We start from the raw sequence: 24,804 nt of genomic DNA, 5'->3' as shown, positions 1-24,804 counted from the left end.
AATTCAGGTCCCACTTTATTCAATGAGAATTTTTCCATCAACTTTAACGAAATCAGGACTTCATTCCTACTATATATAACTCAGTTAGCTTCAAACTACTACAAAATGCTGGCATGAATTATCATTGTCTTCTGCCCCTGTCGTAGAATTGGAAACACAATAATCAGGCTGGAGGTGTAAAAGTAGCAACAGAGAGAGAGAGACTAGAGTTGAGGAACAGGGCCACCGTAGCACTACACCATGTAAACACTGTGTCACCCACATTGTGGTGTAAATCTGCATGAGTTTCCAGATTAATCCATCTTCTCTAATTAAAGTCATTTAATATGTAACCCACAGGCATAGAACAATATTTTGTTGCAGGCAAACATACTGCTATAATCAGCATATTTTCAGGCAATTCATGCATAAGAAATGCCGCTGTTACATGAATGTCTAATGTATACACAGAAACAGATTATACCTATTGCAAAAGCTTTTCTCTAAGACAGTATAAAATTCTGTACCTCAACTGGTACTGCAAATAATGAAATCTTTTCCTGATCCACTGCATAAAGCAATAATGCAAATTTCTGCTAGTCCTCTATTCCTGTAATGCTTACGATTGAGAGTTTGATCATAATTTATCTGGCTGGAAGATTGTAAAAGAGGCATATCATTTTAAACAAAAAATCCATAGCTAGTAAGCAATTCAACGTCCAATAATAGCTGCTTCCTCTGAAAAGATTCCACCAGTCAGGAGACTCTCACACTCCTGTTTCCAAGGAGTTGCATGCAGCTGATGCAGACTCACACTAACTTCCTCAGTTAATTCTGTTTCCCATAACACAAGCATTTCAACCACTGTTGAAACCCTGCAAAACCAGAGGTTTTGCAGAAGAGCCTGTAAAGCCAGTCTCATTCAGCCATACACACCTTCAAAGGCCACTGTGCTGCACTGGTTGGCAGATGGACAGCCTGGCACCGTTACAAATAGCAGTGGTGGCACAAGTGGATGAAGTCATCAGACTTCTGACCTCCAGTCCCGTGATTTAGTCACGGGTCAGGCTGTCCTTTCATTGACCATGCAAGCATCTATACAGCTCCTCAGCAGTACAGACTAATGGAAGTGGGTATCTTTGCTTGTGTTGGTGGCTACAGAGGTTCTTACTCTGTTCCTCAAAAGAGCCTTGTAAACACAGTCCTACAAATCACTGATATGTGCTTCATTTTAGGTAAGCTCACAGTAATGCCAGGCATGCCTGATGCTCACAGGTGTGTGTTGCAAGAATAAAGGAGCCTAGAGTGAGTAGATTAGCTTTTCGATTTATTTGTTTTGTTATCCTAAAACTAGATAATTAAAAAAGGAAATAAGCAGGTTCTCAATAGATTTGTATGGTTCACACCTGTTATTAGAAGCAGCATTACCTTGTTCAGTGGAGAAGTCCCCTGCTCTTTGAAGTTCAAATGAAAAATCTCTCACAAGCTCTGGTGTGTCTGCTCCGTGCGTTAGAAACAAAGTGTCAAAATGAACTGACAGCTTTTAATTTCTTTCCCTACTTAACAATCACAGCAGCTGCTTGGTGGAAGAATTATAAGCTTTCTTCTTATTTTTTTATCTCATTTGAGCAAATTCTATTCTGGTTTGATGCAAATTTTTGTGCTTTTCTTCTTCGGACACTACACTTGCTGCAGTCAAGAGCTGGTTTTGTGTTCTTGTTTTAGCTGAGGCAGTACAGCAAATAGGAGATAATTTGATACCTCAATGCTGACACATAAATTAAATACTAGGTGTCAGGAAATCTCCCCTTTTCATGTGACAGTAGCTTTTCACTGCACAAAAGGATTAAGACAAAATGAACACAGAATATTTTTGTGTATAATTTAACCTTGAGCAGGAGCCAAGTTTTATCACTCAGATTCAGTTCACAGTTACATTAATACTTTCTGTGGTCTTTCTTCAGAAAAGTCAGTGTTCACCATATTCTTAAACTTAGTAGTAATCAATACAACTCAGTTTCAAAGTCTTCCTATGGTAAAACCTTTATGTGGACTTCACAGAGGGACAGCTAGCTTTAAAAAGCTTAAAAATTTGTGCCTGGGCTCAAAAGACTAGTCTAGGGCTTAAAATCTGTAGCTCCTCTGCAGTTTTACTGCACACTTCATGCATTACTGAACATAATCTTCTGACCAAGGAAGACAACAGAAGTCCCCTTTGTCCTTGTTACACCTTGCCCTTTTTCTGCAGGACAAAGAATGTAGTAGTTATCCAAAATAATACATTTGCCTTGTATTTTCATGGTACAATCAGATTTCTCTGTAGAAGTCATTGGTATATTTTTACAAGGGCTTAATTTCCACAAGTTGTACACTATCAATGAAATAAACCTTAAAAGAAAGTGTATGCTTTCACTATTGGGAAATTCGGGGTTTGTAGATGACCACAATACATTCGTAAGTGACTCAAACCACACATTATTTCTACATGAAGAATAAAACAGCACAGAACCATTGATGCATCTGGCCGTGCCGTAAGGTTGCTTCTATCTATCACTCAAATAGATGAGAAAAGTTGCCAGTAAGTGTGGCTAACTGTTCCTCTAATAGACAATATTTCTCTCAATATTGTTTCTCTCAAAATTGCTAGCACCACTGAAGACAATAACGAGTAGCTCAGAGCACAAAAATACATTTTTATAAAAATGAAATAATGGGTGTTGGCACAGCACCTTATTTGCTCTGTGTGAATATGGAGGCATTTGGATTGCTCCAGTGGACACCTTAAAAATCCTTTACTACATTTACGCTGTTGGCTTCTTGAGTACAGTTTTGACAATGCAGCCCAATAAATCATCAGTGAATGGTGTTCAGTGATGTATTTGATGTGTTTGGATCCATGGACAGGAAAGTCAAATCAAAGGTTGTAAAGAGATAGCAGAGGTTATGCCCTATTTCAAAGGTGAGTCGTGTATAATCTGAGTCAGCCTGAACACAACACCAGCAGAACTTAAGAGCTGAGCAAATACTCTGGATCACACATAAACCTGTAAAAATTCCTTCTGTGTCTTCTGAATGCCTGCCATTCAACTACTGCCGCTCGTAAAGGGGAAAGGAGTCTCTGGAACAGTACGATTCCTCTTCACCATTAATGGCTGATGGGGAAACATCCTGTTTTGGAGAATGCACTAGCTTACACAAGTGTGAAGCTGAAATGTTCCCATCATCTTCAAGATGCTTTCACAGCAGGTTATTAGCCTGGTAGCTGTGCTCACACTATTTCTGAATGGCGTGCAATATGTACATTGCTCAGCCTCCCCAAAATGCTCATTGATTAGCTACTTCCATATACACAATATTGTCTTGGGGCCCTTCACAATTTCCACTCACACTTTCCTCAAATCTAATATGAAACATGCTTTTCATTCAGAATCGTGCAGCTGCCTAACACCTCTCCAGTCCTCTTGGAGACAGACACAATCTATCCTGAGCCAGCTGTCCAGAAGGTCTAATCAAATGGCTTAATGGATAAGTATTACTCTTGGACTTTGTGTAATTATTTACATTTGACTAAAGCTTAACACATATTTTGCCAAAGTTATTCTTCCAAAAAGATACCTAAGTTTAGCTCAAAGGCATTTCATGACATAGAAATACAGATTTATTGCAGCAGTTGTTACGTATGTTCAATCTTTCTAAACTGGCATATGTCTTGCTTCAGTTTCCATCTGCTGATCCTTACAAAAATACTATTTAGGACACAATTCTTCTTTTCCCATGAGGACACTACTTCATTGCAATTGAAACCTCTTTCAATATCCTTAATAAGTACACACAATAAAAAAACGAAAAGGTCAGCCCATTTAATGTTACATTTGCAATCCTGGCCATCCACATTTCCAAAATATACTCCTGATCCAAACTGGGATTATGCAAATATGCTTTGTTTTGCTCTAATTCCCTCAAACAACAAGTTTTCAACTGATGCTTGGCAGCATTCACAGCAACCCTGCAGCAGTTAATCTTGTGATTGGAGATTAAAGAGCACCAACCAGAGAGTGTCTGACTGACCAGGTCCTGCCTGGATCTTTACAGATCATGACAGGTATGGTGCTGCTTGGCAGCATTTACCCCTCTGGCACACACTGCTGGAAATTTCAGGGAAATTTACAATTTTTTATCTTTAAAGCTATCCAGAGACAGAGTAGTTGCAAAATAATTACTCATTATTCCACTCTTTTTCACTGACAAACACTCAGGGTAAGTAAGAGTACATTAAAAGTATTTTGAAGAGAGATATTCTGTCCTACAGATTCCCATGGAGAGAAGGGGGCAGAACACTGTAGGCTAGTGGACGGACAGGGTCACTTTCAGCAACGTGGTAAGTGCTGAACTACCAGCATTTGTGTGAGGTCAGGTCCCAAGCCATAAGCGTCAGCTCCAGTGTGGGGCATGTGAACTCCACTATCACAGAATCACAGAATGGATCCTGTTGGAAGGGACCAGCACCCCAAGATCCTACTCCGCAGAGCTGCTCTCCAGCAGATCATCTCCAGTCTATGCTGCTGCCTGGGTTTGTTCCTCCCCAGGTGCAGGACCGTGCATCTGCGTTTGTTGAATTCCAGACTGCTCCTCTCTGCCCATCTCTCCAACCTGTTGAGATCCTTCTAAAGGGCTGCCCAACACTCAGGGGTATCAGCCACTCCTCTCACTTCTGTCCAAAAGCTCTGTATTGTGGGTTTCTGCATAATGACCACCACTCCCATAGCCAGATGACAGTAAAAAGGAGGCTTTCAGAGAGACAAGAAAGAAAAATTTTCACATATTACTTTTAAAAGGAACTGTTCCTCAACAACAGAAGCTTTTTACATTACATTGTCAGGAGAGAGGTTCTGCCTTTTTAGTAAAGGCTTTTATATCGCTCAAACATGAAGAAGCATTTAAATACAGGACATTACTAAAATAACATATGAAGGACGAAATACAGTTCTATCCATTCAAAATCAAAAGAGGCCACGTCTGGCTAATAAGCTACTTCTTCCTAGTTGGGAACTTCTATCTGGTGTTTTAAAAAATTTAAGTTGAAATTTGACTCTGCAAATGTATACATTGAAACATAATCATGAAAACATTCACTATACAAATGTTAATTTGTTTGTAAACACAGTTGATTCTGTCCTTAAATTTACATTTAATGGAAAAAAATCAAAGAATGAAGTAACTAATTATGGGGACATATGTTTGTGTGTGACCTACCCAAACAGCTAACAGAGCTCTGCAGAGAGACACAGGACCCTTTAAATGAACAATAAAATGATGCAAATTGAGTTAATTTTCCAGGATTTTCCGTGCATTTCTTGGGTTGTTTTTTGTTTGTTTGTTTGGGGGAGGGGTGTCTGTTTTGGGAGGTTTTGCAGTGTTTTTGTTTGGTTGGTTGTTTTATTTAACTTTTGATGCAATCCCAACAGCTGCATGCTCCAGGCATGGGGATGTAGGATCAAACCAGTGCTTTTTCTGACCCCTTAAGCATCAATGATCAGCCAACAGTCAAGGCAAGCTAAATTAACCCTCTAAGTTAGCAGCTTTCTCCACCTCTAAAAAAAGTTCTGGACATTTCTAGGTGTCTAAGGTCTGGTGTCTAAGGTCTGGCATAAAGAGCCTACTTAGCCCAGAAATCAAGCAGACTGCTCAAAACTCCACCAAAGCAGGAAAACAATGGCAAGCTCTTAATACTGAACCTTGTGACACAGAAAAAGTGCTTCTTTAATGACTTTCCTCCTCCTGGAGTAAAAGTTACCAACAAATTTTTAAAAGGTGAATGACTTTTGCTTTAGAGCTTTATTTTTTTAACAGCTAAAAAGAAATCTAAGTAGTAACCCCTTCTGTTCTTAATAATTCACTGGGAACATTATTGACATCTGGTGCTTTATTGTTACTGCATGTTCTGGTTACCTCTTGGTTCTTCTAGAAATGGCTGAGCTGTCTGGAAAATGCCTTTATCCAGTTCACCATTAAAGAAATCATTAAAATACTCCCTCCATCTTTCTGTAATTACATCCTTTAAACTAAGTTTTCCATTTGTGTCCTTCATCTGAGTTACATGTCCTTGTCTCAAATGTTGATATCCTAGGAAAATGGTCTGAAGTTATCTTATTATGCTGTCACTTCTACTGCACAGAGGCCTTTTGGTGCTATACTATCTTCCCGTTGAATTGTTTGCATTATCAGAGGACTTACGGAAGTCACAAAATCATCAGCACACATTGTTTTCTTATACTCCCCATCAAAAACTTTTTTTTTTTTTTGTTCATTCAATGGTTTTCTCCTACTCATTTTTTGACTCCCAAGTGTTTTCCAGCTGGTATTAAATTGTTCCACATGATCAAGTGCGCTCCCACCCGTACACTAGGTGTCCTCTGATAAGTTCACATGGTAGGAGGTGTTTCTAACTGCTGATACAAACTATCCACCTCTCTTCCAGCGCTCCCGCATTTCGTCCCTCACTATTTTACGTATTTCATCCCTTTCTGTATAATGATGACAAGAGTTTTTCACACAACCCAGCAGCTCTGCCAGCATTTATGGGCACTCAGAATCCCTCATAACTAAGGATATGGAATAATTCCCACTGCGAATCACAAAACATCATGTCCTTCCTTACAGAATTTTATTATAAAATATGCAAAACAACGCATTTCTTCATACTTCTTGAAGAGTGATGACAGTAATAACCCCGAGATACACAACATCGAAAATTTCAGCCCAGATCATACAATTTTAGCCAAAAATTCTCTGGTTTATAAACTTTCTTCGAAATTTTTTACCCAGTGTCCCAAGTCCTCCCTTTCCCCTTTCAAGGAGAGACTGGACGTGGTACTCGGTGCCCTGGTCTGGTTGACAAGGTTGTGTCCGGTCGTAGATTGGACTCGATGGTCTCAGAGGTCTTTTCCCAACCGAACTGATTCTGTGATTCCCACCGTGGCTCCCAGGCTTTCCCCTCGAGCTTCCCGAGCGCAGCCTGAGACTGATCCCCGCTTTGTGCCGCACCTCCCTGTACTGCGTTGAGGCTCCTCAGCCTCCCCCTCCCCTGGGGGCTCCAAGGCAGCGTGGCGGACACCGGGATGCGGGGGCCCACGTTTCGGTTTTGCTCTTAAGCTCCTGGGGCTCATTTCTGCCGAGCAGGACTTCGCGCACAGGCCCCTCCCCGCCCCGCTCAGCGCGGCCTCCCAGGGCGGCCTCTCAGAGCGCCCGGCGGCGCCGCTCTGCCCTCCCGATGCTCCGCACTTTCGTCACGGCCGGGTCTGTGGATCCACAGCCTCTTTCGGGCCTCGACCGTTGTCACCGAACGCGTAGTGTCGTCTTCGGTACCGCGGAGTCACGTTATCCTCGGATTTAACACTCGGTCTGCCGGAATTTGACGCGAATCTGCTATCCCCAAAAGCCAGCCCGTCCCTGCCCCTGCGCCACCAGCGGAAGCGGAAGCGTCGCCATTTTGTTTCGGGTGATGGCGGCTGTGGTACTCCGGGGTCGGGGGCTTTAGCGCGGGCCCGGCCGTGCGGGGACTCGCTGCTCGGACAGTCGGTGCTCCTGCGAGCTGCCTCCGCCTCGCTGCACCCCCTCCGGTGATGTACGGAGGGCTCGGAGGGTCTCGACGGACTGCAGAAGAAGCAGGCCCGCCACCCCTAATGTTGTTGTCAGGAGGGGGAGCGGTGCCCGGGTCCCCCGGAGGAGGTGGAGGTGGAGGCGGGAGTAGCCGTGTGGAGCTGCTGGTGTTCGGCTATGCCTGCAAGCTGTTTCGGGATGATGAGAAGGCTCAGTACCAGGAGCAGGGGCGACACCTTATTCCTTGGATGGGAGACCCCAAGATCATGATCGATAGGTCGGTGTAACACAACCCCCAGACTGTGCTGCGAGATCTGCTGTGATAGCCTCTTTTTGTTTCCCCCCTTGTGCTGTGGGCAGTGAGGGCGGGGGTTGAGTAGAGGGCTCGCTCTGGCAGGAGCGTCGGGACCTTCCGTGGCGGGGCTGGAGGCAGCTCCCGGCACAGCACTCCGAGGGTGCTCTGGTAACGCTGCAGGCCTCCCCCCGCCCCCCCCCCCCCCTCCCTCCACCCCCTCCCTCCACCCTTGTCTGCGGGAATTTGGGGTTTCCCTCTCTGGCAGCGTTGGGAGATTCCTCTCCTCCTGGCAGTCAGTGTGTGATGGGTCTTTCTGCTCCACTTGGCAAGGCAGGGTCGGCAGGGTGGAGAGTGGGAGTGATCAGTTCCTTTTCAGTGCAAACCACAAACATCCTATTTTCTCACTTGGAATCCAAGGGAGCCTGATTGCATGGGAGTACTTACTAGGCACATTGTATGTTCTGTAGGTGAGAACGGGGCAGTGTGGGGAGTGGAAAGGTGTTTATCTGCCTTAAAGGAAATGGGGATTTCTTATTTCTCCTACATAATCTGGCTGCAGGCTGTTGATGGGACACACTACAAGCAGTTCTTGGCCTGTTTACTTTTCCCGGTGCCGTGATTTACTGTATTAGACAGAATGGATTTGATTTTGGGTGCTCTTGAAATTTTGCTCTTGAAATTTTATGTTAGGGCTGGCTTCTTTTGGTTGTTGTGCCAGGTCCAGGTTCGTGGCCAGAAAGAGTAATAGAATCTGCTTTGATGTTCCTCCTGATCTCTTTGATTTGTTTCAGCAGTGCAGGGTGGGATTGGGAAATAAATTCATTCAGAGTTATCTGAATATATTGCTGGAGAGAGGGAACATGGGAGGTCAGGTTGGTTATGTTTGAGTGGAGCACTGAAAGAATAATTTAAGAGTTGTGGCTGACCCTGAAAACCTCAGTGGGAAAGATGGAAGGATTTTGGTTTGAGAAGGGTCACATTGCATACTATAGATATGTGTTCCCTCAGTTTCATCACTGCTTTGGTGCTAGACAAGATTTTCTTATTTTGACTTAAGAGCTGTATTTGTCTTGGAAAAATGTCAGTAAGGAAAGGTCTTTTGATTTCCTTCCCTAAGACTGGAGAGAAAAAAGAAATGCCCTTGCACTATTTTGGTGCTTACGCCATTAATGATGGTTATTATTGAAATAAATTTTTTTAATTGGAATAGACACAAAAGCAGGACAAACCAGCCATAAATGTTTGTAGCTATGTTTCGTTTCTCACTTAGACAACGATGGAAGTGTTGTGTTGCACACTTCTAGTCCAAATCATTTCTGTGACTGATCTCATTTGTAAGTAGAGGCCATTTTTGGGGTGCTGTGCAGCAGAGCCCTGTTCACAGGTGTTACAGAAATTGTAGGGAGCAAACACTTAAGTATGTGCATGTCTGTACACACATACTGAAATACCAAATAACGTACATTTGTGAGTTAAGGCAGCTTGCAATTGCTAATCTTACAAACTCCTTTGGAAGCTTAGATTCCTTTTATCTCCAGCAGCAGGAAGTCTTCATTTTCACCATTTTGAGAAAAGCCCATTGCTATGAGAAGACTTGGGTTCAAGTTTGCCTGTGGACAGAGCTTGATTAACCAGACCTATGTTCCATTTGCTTTTTGCTATAAGAATATTTACTTTCTTTGTTTTTGGTCTAGCAAGTTGGCACAAGTCAAGAATTGTGTGTGGGAAGACACCTCAGCGGAGTCAAGTTCACTGTCACTTTACTTTCCAATCAGTTTCTCTTACTGATGCATAAACATTATCCCAATGCAGTGCTTTTCCTGCAAATAAAGTGATTTCTTAGTAGAAAGGAACTGTACATCATTGATCTTTGCTGATTTTGCGGTGAACCTCCTTAAATTGCATGTTTACGTTACTGTTCCTATGTATGTGTGTCTCTCTATCACATAACCCAGAACTTATTTCCTCAGCCAAATGGCTAGGGGCCGAGCCTAGCCATGATTTTACCTCCAATGGACGCAAGTTTCTATGGTGAAGATTTCTCCTGAGAGTTCGGGACTAGCAGAAAGAAGCGAGGAAATTTCGACCGTTTGGTTCTTACGGATAGGTATTTATGTACTCGGGTTTGTGTGAATGTAAGCTATTTGACTTTCCAGAAAAACGTATTTTGCAAGTGACATTGATTGGTTGGTTGAAGCACGTACGGTAAGAGCTCTTAAGGAAATGGATCCCACTTAAACTATTAAAGGATACCTTTGCCTTTAATTGTAATAATTTATTAGTTTCTTTGAGAGGAATTTAGACTATTAAACAAATTTTCGATAGTTGGTGACAAATGATTAGCAAAATTAATTGTAACTTCTAAAAGGGAGTATGCATTAACGTATAAGTATTTTTTTTTTTCATTTTTATTGGGTAAGTATTTAAGTAATCGCATAAACCCAAGCCCTAAGTTCTTTGCATTGACCAGCTGTTTCATCCTGCAGGTATGATGGGCGTGGTCACCTGCATGACCTTTCTGAATATGATGCTGAATATTCCACCTGGAACAGAGATTATCAATTGTCCGAAGAGGAGGCTAGAATAGAAGCCCTCTGTGATGAAGAGAGGTATTTAGCCTTGCATACGGACTTGCTTGAGGAGGAGGCAAGGCAAGGTATTGCTCAAGGAATAACATGGTTATTAGAAAAGCACGTTTAAGTAAATTATTATGAAATTAAATTTACTCCTAATTTTATACTCTCTTTTTCTGATGTTATCTTGACAGTATCCAGTGGATTCGAAAAGCGGGAGTCTTTGCGTATGTGAGAGGACCTCAGGATAGTTTAACTGTAGATCCACACAGAAATTGCCCAGATTCTGAGGGCAGACTGGGATTTCAGACCCCCCAAAATAAACACATTCTGCCTCATTTTTAGTGTTTTTTAAAGGAAATTCTGTGCTTTTATACGCATAATTGCATTAGAATGTCTTAATCCACAGCCTATGTCTCTTCAAGAAGAAATAAATAGTCAGCATGTGTACATGCTGTGTTTTTCTGTTCAGTTTTTAATGAAAGCTAAAATGATCAGGAGAAAACTTCTTATTTAAAAACTAAAGTAAGAAATATTACTTCTTTTTTTTTAATAAGTTAGCTTCTGAATATGTTCTAATGTTGGTAATTGCATTTTTGTTCAAGAGGAGGAATATAAAAGACTCAGTGAAGCTTTGGCAGAAGATGGTACCTATAATGCAGTGGGATTCCGTTATGGCAGTGATTATTATGACCCTTCAGAACCCACTGAAGAGGAGGAGCATCAGCCTGCAAAACAAAGAGGTAAGGGGTAAAAGTAAAAAGGATTAATTGAGAGGGAGGACATAGCATTTCTGTCTTGCAGTTGAGGGTTTAAAATATATGTCATTAAAATGTAATTAAAATTTCTGAAAGCATTTCATCAAAGTCTTTATGGGACTCTGTTACTGAGTTTTTGCAGACTTTGTTCTTGAAGAGCTTAAAAATGTTTTCCTGCTATGGCACAGTCAATACTGCAGTAGTCAGGGAATTTAATTCTGCTGTCTTGCAGATTCTTATTCAGAAAAAACCTAGGAATTCCTTACATTGACTGTCTGCTAACACTGTGTTTCTTAGTCAAGACAGAAAATATCATTGTAAGCATAAAATAGTAATTGATAAGAATGTAAATTTCTAAGTTTAGATTTTGTCATCTTAATTATTATAAATGAGTCTGTCTTCAACATAGTGTGCCCTGCTCCATGACCTTAAAAAATACGGAATTCAATTGTCATGTTCCCATCTATAATTACAGTAACTTTGTATTTTTATCGCACATTCTTAAGGAAGGTTTTTAAATGTTGTTGAACTATGTCTTAGTAAAGTGAGGATCATTCAGTTAACAGTTGGGTTGCCTTACTACATCTTAGTGGGTTACTGTGGTATGAAATGTGCTTTTTTCCCCCCAAGGTATTGTGTTGCAATGCAGGATCATTTTAGGCGCTCAAGCTTATTTAGTGTTTTTTTTGCCGTGTCTGAGAGATTGTGTAAGGGCAGTCAGTGTCTGTGCTACTCCCACTGTACAAAGGGTTTCTCCTCTGCTCTTTTGTACTGAAGCAGAATTGCATTGTCTTTTCTGGGGTTTAATTCATTTGTTTAAGACTCTATAACCAAATATTGTTAGCTGGAGATGCTGCCAAAAGAAACAGTCTATTCTACTTTGTCTGCTGCTCTTTCCTTCTTTCTTTGCTGCTAAATTTTTCTCTGCCTTTGTGGAGTTAGACTATTTGAGTTCATTAGAAAAAAACACTAAAAACCAACCCACCAGAAAGTAACCAAACAAGTGAACTCCCTTTGTTGCATGGTTTGTCTGCAGTAATCACTGCAACATCTCATGCGTGATGAGGTTGTTCTGCTGTTTCCACAGCTCCTGTGATCAGGTGTTCCTGCACTTGGTGCCATCTAATCTGTCAAGGAAAAAAAGGAATACAATTTCTCTTAAGGCTAGTAGAATAGGTAGTACTAGAAGTTACTTTAAAAAGTAAATTTTTTACTTCAATTATTATAAAAAATCTGTAAAGCAAAATATTTTCAGAGGAACATTTCTGCTGTAGCAACTAATGGACTGTAATACAAATTATTATTTTTAACCATATTTAAATGTCTGCAGTGCAAATGCTGTTTATATAGCTGCTTTTGATAAATTCCTTGATTGCACATCGTTTTAGATATACTTGAATATTTTTTTAACATTTGGGTACTTTGACATGTTTTTTCCTATAGCACTTTATTCTGTCATTTCTTATAGAAACAGCTCAGACAGAAAATACAGAGGAAAATGAAGAACCTTTTGTTGCGCCTCCGGGACTGAATGTACCTTCTGATGTGGAACTGGTATGTGTACATTTAATGCAGCCTACACTTCTGCCAGCTTTTGTGCAGTTGATGGTGCTCTGTTTGGTGATTGGGTTGGGTTTTTTTTCCATTAACTTTAGTGTGGTACATTTTAAATTATTCTAAAATAGTAACTTAATTTCAAATGTTCTGCCTTGAATTCTTGAGTTCTATGAATCTTCTTTTTCACACTGAAATGATCACTGTGCTTATGCCAAGTGCATTTAGTATCACTTGTGATATTATTTTAGCTAATATGGAAAAAAGGCAGTTGTTCTTGGATTGGCTACTTGCGGAGATGTAGGGTTCAATGGCCCCATAAAGGGCCATTAAACCAAAAGTTTGCTTATGTTCAAGAATTCTTTTCTGAAATCTTTTTAATTGAGCCCCAATCTGAAGGGGATAGGATTTGATCAAGTGTAAATGCTGTATATAAAACTAGCATATTCGAGGAGAAAAACAGTAATTTATTTCTAATAAAGTCTGAAATAACTTGAAAGTATTAGCACATAGAAGCTCCTTTCTTCGTGTGATGTTGCTAGATTTTGCTACATGTTCTGTAGACTTAATTGCGGCTTCTGTATTTTTCCTGAAAGGAGCTGAACAGACACCTGCTTGATTACAGGTCTAACTGTAAGGGTTTTCAGTGTATATGAGGTTTATTAAAAGATGCTGGAAAATCAGATAATATTCTTCCTTCTGTAACTGTGGTCATGAAAGTGTTAATTTATATGTGAGCTCAACTTGATATTCTCAGCTTGATAACCTTGACCAGTAAAGATTCAGAACACTGTTAGAATAACTAATAATGAGCACAGAGTATTTGTGTAACTCTTTTTCTACTTCATTGGCTTTTCTTTAAAGAACCTTGAGTTCTCAGAGAAGAGCTTCTTATTTTGCATTTTGATACTGTTTCCAAAACGTAACTGCTGGTGAAAAACTGTTGGTTTAGATGGCTGCTTGGCTTGAGTTTTGTTTAGAAATTTAGGATGTATTTCCTATATATGTCGCAAAGTGCAGTGTGGGGCTTACTGAAGTAATTTCTCAGTCAGCTGTTGAACTCCAGTGTAGTCACATGAGCAGAAAGCAAGTGGAGGTATATTCGGTTTTGATTGAAAAAAAAAAAAACAAACAAAACAACAGACATCAAAATGTCTAGACAGCAGCTCTGAAGGCAATGTATACTTACCCTTGGATTGGGAATTGTGAGAAGTTTTTTTTGTGAGCGTCGATTTGTTGTTGTTGTTGTATTCAAGTCATTTGGCTTTACCATGGAAGATATTTATTCTGTTTAAGAAATTTGAGAATCAGCTTGCTAACATGGAGACTTTGCTCCCAGTCTGCAAAGTGCAGTTCAATAAAGACAGATACTTTATATCTCCTGTAATATAGATCAATGCAAAGTACAAATATTCAATGAAGACAAGTCAGGCAGCAAAAAAAAAGTCCAGAACTATGGAATGTTCAGTGTATGGCAGCTCCAATTGCAGCAGTAATGTCATTCTGGAACTTAGAATTGAAGAGTTATGACAAGCAGGCTGAAGGTCTTCCACTGCTTAAAACTGTGATTATGGGCAAGGATGATTGTTCTTTACCAGGGCATTTTTAAGAAGTCTGTGGATGCTATTGAAGTGGGCTGTTAGAGGAAATTTTCAGTTAGTAACTTGTGAGGACAGATAGAAAAACTTGATATATGATGTGAAACTGATAATGCACAAAATGTTATCAGTTTGTTAAGAACCTCATTGCCTCTCATTAAAATAATCTTTGCTGGGGTTTTAGAGGGACAAATAAAACTTGAAACATCTAGTTATTTTCCGTATCAAACGTGTCCTGGTAAAGGATCCAATTGGCAGAAAACAGCTTTTAAAATTGGGCTGTTTGATAATAATGAGAATATTTTCCCCTATGTGGAGCACCACTGTCTCGAGTGCTTCCAGTCTTCTGAGAAACATTTTTTTAGGTTTGCAACATAGCTGTGTATCTATGCAGTAAAAATACAAAGCTAAACCAAATCATTAATGTGACACTTCAGTCTTTATAGGCACACAGAGTATGTGTTTATACAGTGTACTGAGCACAGGACAAAGTAGCTGAGTGTGAAATTAAAAGCAGTGAATAATGAAGTTCATTCATTCTTTAACTGTACTCTTGTTCTCTTCACATCTTGGGCTTGATATTGCACTGCTCCCTAGGGATTTCTGGAAAATGCATGGATGCTGCTTAACTTTATTAATTTTATCTTTTGCTTTATTGCTGAAGTGTTCAGTGACTCTTCAAGGGAATGCACATGGGAGTTGTAGTTTGTATGTTGGTCTTAAGAGGCACACATGTTCTTCCCAACCAAATACAAAGTAACAAATTTCTAGTTAGGGAACAATATTTGCACATTCAGAGATAACAGAATTAAGGACAGCTTTTGTGAAGGAAACCATACATGTTGAGTCTTCAGAGCACCTTGAGATATTGTAATACCACGGTCATCCAGGATCTGTTGCCCTCTTCAGTTTGGTGTTCAATGCAGAAACAGCTGTCCTGGTAGAAGAAAAAGATCTTGCAAAAGGAACTGAATGAGCAGCTGAGGAGCGTTGGGACTGTTTTGGTTATTTTTTAGGGCTGATGTGCTTTCATTAGTTTTAAGTGATTATGGAACTTAAGTTGCTAAAGAAAGCTGAGAAGGACAGGGAACTACTGTTCTTTCTAATTCTTGGAGTTCTAGCACCGTGTACAAGCTGCTTATGAAAATACAAACGTGTTATTTTACTCCCACAGCCACCAACAGCAAAAATGCATGCGATCATTGAGCGAACTGCAAACTTTGTGTGCAAGCAGGGAGCCCAGTTTGAGATCATGCTGAAAGCCAAGCAAGCACGCAACTCCCAGTTTGACTTTCTGCGATTTGATCACTACCTCAATCCCTACTACAAGTTCATCCAGAAGGCCATGAAAGAGGGACGCTACGCAGCTCCTTCGGAAAGTAAAGCTGACGAGAAAAAACGTGAGTTGTTGCTTGGCAAATGGTAGCTTCAGGGTGGGAATCACTGGAACCGACACTGGTCTTTTTGTTAAAATAGCCACATTTTTCTGGGGTTCCACTGCAGCTGAGATTGATGTGATGATTCAAAATTTTGCTTAAATTGGAGATTTTTTTGAAAAAATACTGTTTGTGGAAACGTTCAGCTACAGGACCTGCTATGATGTGAAGGTTGTAGGAGCAGTCATATAGCTCAAGTCCAACAGAAGGTTGGTCTGTGCATTTAGGGTTTAGTTTTGTTGATGTCTGGCAAGATCTTGGAACTATGCGTTTGTGACTAAGCTGACTTGTATGAATGATGCTTTCCTAAGAATTCATGCTTGTCCTGTATCATCATTCTCTCCCAAAGCAAATTCATAGCAAACCCAAATAAAATTCAAACACTGCTTTTATTTAGACTCGAGAGTCAAATCTGAGGAAGATGATGATGATGATGATGACGATGACGGAAATTATCTTCATCCAAGTCTTTTTGCATCTAAAAAATGCAGTAGGCTTGAAGAACTCATGAAGGTACTTGACACGATTAAAATTACCTTTTTATCTTGTAAAACACCTGATTCATGGACAGAAAAATTCTGTTTTGCAGGTACTCAGGTCTTTTATTGACAAAGGTCTGGGCTTCTTTTCGGGCTGTAATTTAAGTCTGTTTTTGTAAACTTTTGAGTTACCTTTTCTCTAGTACATAAATTGTTATTTTTCCATTTCTAAGGAATTACATTTCTATTTCTGATGCCCTCTGGTATTGAGGGCATCACTCAAGGATTTATCCCATAGAACCTGTGTTGAAGCAGAAGAGATTAAGGTATTTAATGCCTTATGTATATAAGCTGAGAGAGAGTGTTTATTCTTTTTAGATTTTAGTAGATAAAATGTTGACACAAAATAACAGTTCCAGCAAATAATTCACCAGAATTTACTACTCATTAAATATAAATTTTACTAGATCCGTTAGTTGTTTTTATTTTCTGAGACTGGGCAGTGGTGGAATAATGGGAGTGACAGATGGTTGTACGTATTTGAGGCTTTCAGAGGAATGGCTGTGGTGCTGTCTGGTATTTAGACAAGACAGGTTCTGTGCCTTATCCCAGCCATGGCAGTCATTGGCTGACAGTAATAACCGCTTTTTTCTTTTTATGTCATTCATTTCTGTTTACGTGAAAGTGGTTTTTGTCTTGTTTTTCACTAATTTTCAAATACGTTGACTCTAATATGAGAGCTACAAAAACAGTAACTTCAGTGTTTGCACAGAATTATTGATGTCTATCAGTGTAGATAAATTTGCTTTCTTGAAGATGTTGATGCTATTGTTCTTTAAATATGTACTTATAATTTTAATCTTTTTTTCTGTTCTCAAAATGTTTTCAGCCTTTGAAGGTAGTAGACCCTGATCACCCCCTTGCAGCACTGGTGCGCAAAGCACAATCAGATAATAATTCGTCTACGCCACAGTCAACAGATGGGGCAGCTGTGCAGACATCACAGGCAGAATATTCCTCTGATTGTAAGTGCTTTGTGAGGAGGCAGCTGGTGGTGTGTTTTGATGAATTGTGTGTGGATGCTGGTGGGAAGAGAATACGTTGGCTTCATGCTTCATCCTGTGTATTTATTCTTTTTCAATCTCCTGAGTCTTTGAAGGTCCATGCTGATTATCTGTTGAATTGCTGCTTAGGAAAACCAGGAATGGGTTGGAGGGGGTGGGCAGGCAGGAAGCCAAGTCTCCAGTCTGTGAGTAAGTTTAGCACCGTACCCTTATTATATTATTTTGTTCCTGCAAATTTTGTAAATTCTGATACTCAAAAAGGTAAAGTCAAGCTTAAATGAGTTTATGTGCCTCTTAATTCTTTTCAGCTTCCAGGATTCTGATTCCTTAAATAAAGAAATGCAACTTACCCTTTTATTTATAGGACTGAACATGTAACACTACTCGGATAAAAGAAAATTTCTAGTGATGATGCCTTTTCCTGATCTTAAAATCAAGAGTTAAACACTGTTAGAATGGAAAAAAGGGATTTTACCTTGGTATTTATTTTAAGGATCTTTAGGTGCACCACGTCTAGGTCGAATGCACCGAAATGCACACCACAATGCGCACCCCCTAAAGGATCTGGTATAACTTTATAGGTCTTATTAATTAGCATATCTAATAAAAAATTCCCCAGTGAGAGGCTCGAATGAGCCCCTGCTCTCCCCAAGGAACCTCCCCCTGGATGGTTCTATCTTAGTTTACAAAATGTGTTCTGGAGAGGACCTTGAGGTCTGGGGCATATTGATCCCTAACTATGAAACCTCTAAAATGTTTAGTCTCCTTGCTTAACAAACAAGTCCAAGAATGTAGGCAAAAAGCAGTAAAGAATACAGAAATTGTAGAAAGGTATAAAAGGGGTTTAAAAGAAAAGGCAAAAAATCATCATAGCATCAGTGAAGCCTTCACTACAGTAGGGTTTCATGTTATTATACATTTGTAAGTAATGAGTAGTGTCACTTCAAGGTGGTGCTTATTGAGTTCTTGGTTTTTCAGTAATGTTGCTGCAGATCAGTTGCCACCATAATAATCTGAGTTGATTTTTATGCTTTATAGGTTCAGAAGCCCCAAGGGATTACAGGTGTTGTCAGAGTGTAATATGTGGAGGGAAATACCCATGGAAATAATTTGTATTTAAAACTGTATGATAAGGAAATCTTAATAAAGGTGAAATAAGATTTCTGTGAAGAAATTGAAAATTACTGGTTATTTCAAGAAAGACTAAAATCAGAATAAGTATCTCCATAGAATAGAGCTAGTCAGGTTTTTGATTACTTCAATGTCAGGCTTGAACCTGAATGTATGTGATAGAAACCGGGAGATTATAATTTAGTAACAAAACAAGTTCCGTTTGCAACTCCTCTTCCTGCTTTTAAAACAGAACTTTATTCTGTTCTTGTTACAGATAACTTATTCTTTGAAAAAAGTAAATAGTGCCACATGGGAATGTTTATGAAACTTTTAAGAGGATAATTCATTGTAATTTAGTGCATTGATTAAACCTTGGTTCCAGAAAAGCAAACTCTTCCTATAATTAATTTAAAATATTTTATGTTAATATTTTCTGTTTATACATAGTCTTTCTGCAGAAAACACTTAGATTTACACGAAGTATCTACCATATAAATGTATTAAGCTAATTAGAACGTTATAAAATACTGTCCTTAAAGAAAGATAGAAGGACATCGTAAGACTTTGCACGCTCAGGAAGTACTTAGAATCAGAGAAGCCTTTAGTGTGGAAAATGTGTTCAAATGCATTGTTCATTATGTTGCTGTTGAATTCCAAACCTGTCTACTTTTTGAGGTTTAAGTAAGTAGGTGTGTGTCTATATATAGTAATACAGTGGTTTAATATGTATATAGTGATTCTAGGGGTTTAATTTGTTAATGCTAATTTTGAATATATGGACATTTCTTTCTTCATGAGAACATAGTTTTAACTGAGTTAAATTGCCAGAGCTGAATTAGATTAGGAAGTGTGATTTCATACTAGCTCATTTTTAAATATGCCTGCACTAGTTCTCTTCTTTATTCACATCTATGACCTTCAGTACTTTTGCATTCTGTCCCTTGATCTACATAATTCTTATTCATCCTAAATATGTCAATATGAACCTTCCTTTTTTGCTTTAGATTTTTTTTGGGTTTTCTTACACAAGAAATGAGATGCCATTTCTTAGTGTGTTGTGTGAATCTGGATTCTCAATGCATTTGTACCAATGCAATAATGTATTTCATTGGGTGGTTTTCGTCTAATTAGAATATTGTTCTTAAATGTGTCTTTTTGTAGCAACTGTGGCAGCCATGTATTACAGCTACTACATGCTCCCTGATGGAACCTATTGCCTGGCACCTCCACCTCCGGGAATCGATGTTGCTGCCTACTACAACGCCCTGCCTGCAGGGGTGACTGTGTCCAGCACTACAGGTGTAGCAACAGTTCCTCCCCCTCCTGGTACAACACCCCCACCTCCCCCAGACACAGCTGACAGCACCAGTGGGTTGACTTCTACCACAACATCTACAAGGTACCTTGGACAGATTTGCATGTTGATTGGGGGAGTCTCATTCCTGCACTTCAACAGGGAGTGTTTAGGATGCGTTCTGTTATTGAATCAAGCTATTTTAACTGCATGGTGAACTCAGAGAACAAACCTCTCTACTTTTATTTTTTTTTTTGTTAAAGCAAGAGTCTGAAAGTATTTTATGTTCTATTTATAAAAACTATTTACTCTTGATGTTTTCAGCACAATTACTCCAGTGGTTGCCATTATACCTCCACCTCCGGATATCCAACCTGTCATTGACAAGCTAGCTGAGTATGTTGCTAGGAATGGGGTAAAATTTGAAACCAGTGTTCGTGCCAAGAATGATCTCAGGTAAGAGAAAATGTTATTTAACCTGCTATTTCAAAAGTCAAGGTTTTAATTTTTTATAATATTAAATTACAGGACATGCAGGTTTTGAGAAGTACTATCCTGTTTGTTTAATTGAAATTTAGAGACCTACTTAAAGGCAATGGGAAAGCATAATTGCTCAAATTATCAAAACAATCTGTCAAAAATGTTTCTAGCAAGCATATTCTGAATGTGTATCCTCTGAAGTTTAGGCATAAGTAAGCGTGCTTTCAAACATCAAATAACATTCCATTTGCTAGAGAAGATTAGGTGATGAGGAATTGTTAGTATTAACTATGTTCATGTGCATTTTCACATATTCAGTTTTCTTTTAAAAGGTTTGAGTTCCTGCAACCATGGCACCAGTATAATGCTTATTATGAATTTAAAAAGCAGTTCTTCCTTCAAAAAGAGAGCGGTGACAACTGCCAGGTACATGTGTGTTTGTATATGCTTCTATTAAAAATGCAGTAAATGTGAGAAAAGGACTTACCAGTTGTGTTACCATGAGACATTTTAAAAATGGAATGCTGAATTAGAGAGAAATTGATAAGCAAAGGATGTGAATGCTTTTTTTTGTTGTTTTTTAGTTTTGTATGGCATTTAAGTAAGCATCTGTGAGGTGGTGTGATACTTAATTCTTGCTTTTTACTATAAGCCGCTCCACTGTGGTTGTAATATAAAATGACAACCTGAAAATCTTCTGGCTTTCTGTATGAGGGAATATATGCTTTGTGGAGGTTTAGAGCTTTGTAGGATTGTGATTAGTATTCTGCTGTCAGAAAGGTTAGCTATGGCTTTTAACACCCATACCTTCCCATATGCCTCGTCGTTCTTTGTACAACAGTAACACAGAGGCTGGAGTAGCTTACTGACATGCGTTTTTCTGAGGGAGATTTTGTTAGAGTCCAGTCATGACTGCAACAATACTAGAGCTTCAGAATCTCACAGCAGTTTCCTACTTGCTTTGCTTCTTCTAGTCCGTGTTATTAGAAGGTGGTAGCCAGACTTGGCATCCATGTTTTTAACTATTCTCATGTTAGCTAATTAGATTGTTCTCTTACTGAAAAGAAAATTGCAAATAATATCAGAACTACATTATCTGATGTTAACTTTTCATGGGAAAGAGCTATTTTTTTTTTAGGCCCTATGTCATTTGTCATCTCAAGGCTTAGATTGGGGAGCCTTAAACTGAAGAAGGTAGGCCTGTGGGTAAACTCCTCGGAATTGCTTTGTGGAAAATGAAGAAATTCAGTAATGGTTGCTGTTTGGAACACTTGTGTCTGATGTTTTGTTTTAATAGTGAAAAAATGTTTTGAAAACACTATTTCTAAAGATAAGCTCTGGTAAATGTGATCTTACTCAGCTGTTAAATTACAAGCAGAATTGTCCTGTGCCACAATGCTGACTGTTGTTCTAGAATGTCTTATTTGCAAACCAGTGGATTGAATTCATAATACTTACATAATTAATAAGGACTTGTTAACATATATTTGGGGGGAAATTGTACACTAACTGAAGCATAATAATAAAAGATTCATTTTAAGTGTTCAAATGAGTACAGCTAAAAAGGAACTGAAACCAGTTGAAGTCCCTTGAGGTCAAGCATAGCAATGCATATTTTTGTACTGCATGGCTTTGTAGATAATGCCATTCTCTTCAATTTTTTAGAAAAATTATTTCGATTTTATCTTTATGCTCTAGTAATATATGTATTGGCAACTAATGCAACTGATGCTTTTTTTCTGGCCATTAAAATTAATAAGAAACTGTACTACTGACTTCAGTAAATACAGGATGAAGTGTTACTTCATTGTGCTTTTCCCCTTCGAGGACTTTCAGAAACCAGTTCTGTTGGTCAGGGAGTGGCTGCAGGGAAGATCTGATCAATGCCTCAGTTTCAACGTCACGTATGCTTAACAACAGCCAGAGCAACCAAACTCTCAATTGAAAGATGCACATTTCAATGTTAAATTACTTAATGTTATCGCAGGACTCACCATGTAAATACTTTGAATGTTCTATAATATCATTCTTGAAATCTCTATACTATTTAGAGGTATAGGAGTTCAGAGATCATCCTGAATGATTCAGTTATGTAATGGTAGAACCAGTAATTCTGTACTTCCTTGAAGATCTCAGCACATCTGTATTGTATCAAAAACCATTACTAGGCCCAATGTCCTTCAGCAGAATGTTGGAACAAATCAAACATTAACTTATGTTGATTCCTGTAAAATCTGATTCTGCGAAGAAGTTACGTGCAATTGTACATGAGGAAAAACATATCATAAGCTTTCACCCTATCCCTGGGAAATGACTTTAGTGGATTTGCTTTGGAACCCTGGGGATCAAGACCTAAATAAATATAGAAAAGAAGTACATGCTTCTAGGGTCTAATTTTAAAACTATAATTTTAAAGCAGTTTTTGGCAAAAGCATATCAGCTGAAGAACATTTTATTTGCTGTAAAGTAACAACATGGTCTTACTGTAGGTCTGTAGGTTTTACGGCCTGTGGGTTTACATGAGGCAGAATTATGGTCATGAGTGCTGAGTGATACAAAATTAGCTGTTGTGTGATTAGCTGATAATGTGATTTTTCAAATGGCTGACAAAATTGCAGCTCCACAGACATTGTATTAATGATTTCATAACTATCTTGTTTGTAATTCTGCTCCTTTCTTTTGAAAAGGGAGTATCTTCCTCTGAAGATGTTCCAGCAGACACTGCCAGTGATACACCGAGTGAGACTCAATTTGTAGATGAACATGCACCTGAAGATGCATCTGAGCCGAGTGCTAGGGGAGTTCCAGGAAGTAAAAAGGATGTTGTTCCTCCTAAAGCTGTCGGTGATGGTAAACTGGTGAAAGGTATGGTAACATAATTTATTGGGCATGAAAATATTTGGTAACGTATGCATAAAGAAAAAAAAGAAGGCAGGGGAAATTAGGGAAAAGAATTTCATCATGCGAAAAATATGTTTTCACTGAAAGCATCAAAAAAGGTCTGAAATAAGTAATTTGATTGATTTCATATTTCTTTCTTATCAGACTATCAGGTATTTGTGGTCTGACACAAATTGTTTTACTTCAGTTTTGTGCAAAGTTGAAGGCTTTCATCAGTGACGCCAGTAAAATCTTATTTTTGTCATTTTCAACTTGACAGTTAACAAGCTTTGTGCAAAAGAGAAGTCATTCGTTCTGAGTAAAAGCAGTGGCCTTATTTGAAAGGATACATGTGGAGGAAGTACTCAAGGCTTGTTGCCCATTCTTCCCATGTTGGATATTAGTCATGCTGGAAGAAAAGACCCCTTTCATGTCTAAATGGAATGTTTTTACTCTTGCAGTCATAGCAGCAGAGGGGCAGAATGGGAAGATCTCTCTGGAAGCCACTCAGAGACAGCCAGCTAGCACACTATTTGTGTTCTGATTTGGAGAAGTGGTTGTTTATATCTGGGAACTGATTTATTGGCCTATCAGGAAAAGATACATTAAAAGTTCTTATTTTCAGTAAAAAGTAAAAATGTGCATCTTTTAACTAGAACTGAAAGCCACTGAAAAAAAAATAAAACAGAAAAAGCACTCTTTAACTGGACTTCCATGGATGGAAACTTCCTTCTTGACACCTTAGTGGCTTACTTAATTACTGATAAGTTTATCTACGCCCTGTGGTCCTTTGGAATTCTCTCTTCCTTCTTCTCACTGCGATCCCATTTCCTCTACAACCAGCAAACACTGGACTCTTTGCTCTGGTTGTCATACTGTCCAGACTCTGCAGTTTCTTCTCTGGGCAGCCCAAGTAGCTTCCCTGAGGAAGGAATAATCTTCCCTGCCTTCAAAGATGCCCTGTTAAGCAATGCAAGATACACAAAGAAATGATATTATTTCTGTTGTTCTGCTATTAATAAGTGGCAAACTGGAGCCCGTACTTTAATAGTAGTAATTTGCTCAAATTTACATGATGTAATATAACCAGTGAGTCATTTCGTGACAATCTGATTCCTATAAACTTATTTTTGTTTCCTCTAATATGGTACAAATCCCACTTTATTGTAACCCAAATACAGTACTTGCCTCCAAGACAGACATAACATCCATACTAGATTTTTCTTCTGCCTCTGAGGAAGTAAAATCCCATTTTAGGATTTGTTCTATTCCATGAAGAAGTTGGAAAATCACCGTTACCTCTTCTCTTGGAATTCTGGAGTTCTTTGTTTCTGAGCATATTTTCTTACCCCAGGATTACCAGAATCAAAGCTTGTATTTTATAAACCTTGGTATGTAATTTAATTACTGTATTTAAATTTCCCTAATTGCAATCTCATAGGATATATATGCAGAAGGTATTCTGAGGAAGATAAGTATTGGAGCAGACCATATGGTACTAGGTAGTGAGAAATTCCATTCTTTATTCTTAGAAGTGTCATTTTGGATAAATGGGTTGGAGATTAATGCTGAATTTTTTTTTTGAGATCTTTACACAGAAAATGAAGTTTCCAACCTTTGTTAAAAAACACAGAAAGAGAGAAAAAAGGGTTATGTTGTCCTTTTCACCAAAATAATTAGCATTACTGGATGATGCAAGTTC

General features: G+C 38.9%; 1 protein-coding gene across 6 annotated transcripts in view; it reads left to right on the top strand.

The window, feature by feature from the left end:
• The first annotated feature begins 7,452 nt into the window (after window positions 1-7,452).
• SFSWAP (splicing factor SWAP) overlaps window positions 7,453-24,804 on the top strand; it is a 38,983-nt gene continuing 21,631 nt past the window's right edge. For 2 of the 6 annotated variants that reach the window (XM_069031410.1, XM_069031414.1), the window contains exons 1-11: window positions 7,453-7,855; window positions 10,360-10,529; window positions 11,052-11,189; window positions 12,673-12,758; window positions 15,531-15,756; window positions 16,190-16,305; window positions 17,161-17,296; window positions 19,610-19,847; window positions 20,067-20,198; window positions 20,555-20,648; window positions 22,910-23,087. In XM_069031410.1, the coding sequence (XP_068887511.1) occupies window positions 7,602-7,855; window positions 10,360-10,529; window positions 11,052-11,189; window positions 12,673-12,758; window positions 15,531-15,756; window positions 16,190-16,305; window positions 17,161-17,296; window positions 19,610-19,847; window positions 20,067-20,198; window positions 20,555-20,648; window positions 22,910-23,087 (1,768 nt within the window). In that variant the 5' untranslated portion in view covers window positions 7,453-7,601. Of the gene's footprint in view, window positions 7,856-8,086; window positions 10,530-11,051; window positions 11,190-12,672; window positions 12,759-15,530; window positions 15,757-16,189; window positions 16,306-17,160; window positions 17,297-19,609; window positions 19,848-20,066; window positions 20,199-20,554; window positions 20,649-22,909; window positions 23,088-24,804 lie in introns of those variants that run through there. The other 4 variants (XM_069031409.1, XM_069031412.1, XM_069031413.1 and 1 more) reach the window with 4 other exon arrangements.

Source organism: Aphelocoma coerulescens, chromosome 15 (assembly GCF_041296385.1).
Source record: "Aphelocoma coerulescens isolate FSJ_1873_10779 chromosome 15, UR_Acoe_1.0, whole genome shotgun sequence".
Taxonomy (NCBI): domain Eukaryota; kingdom Metazoa; phylum Chordata; class Aves; order Passeriformes; family Corvidae; genus Aphelocoma; species Aphelocoma coerulescens.
The sequence above is the reverse complement of the archived record's forward strand: the minus strand, read 5'-3'. Positions and strand labels throughout refer to the sequence as shown.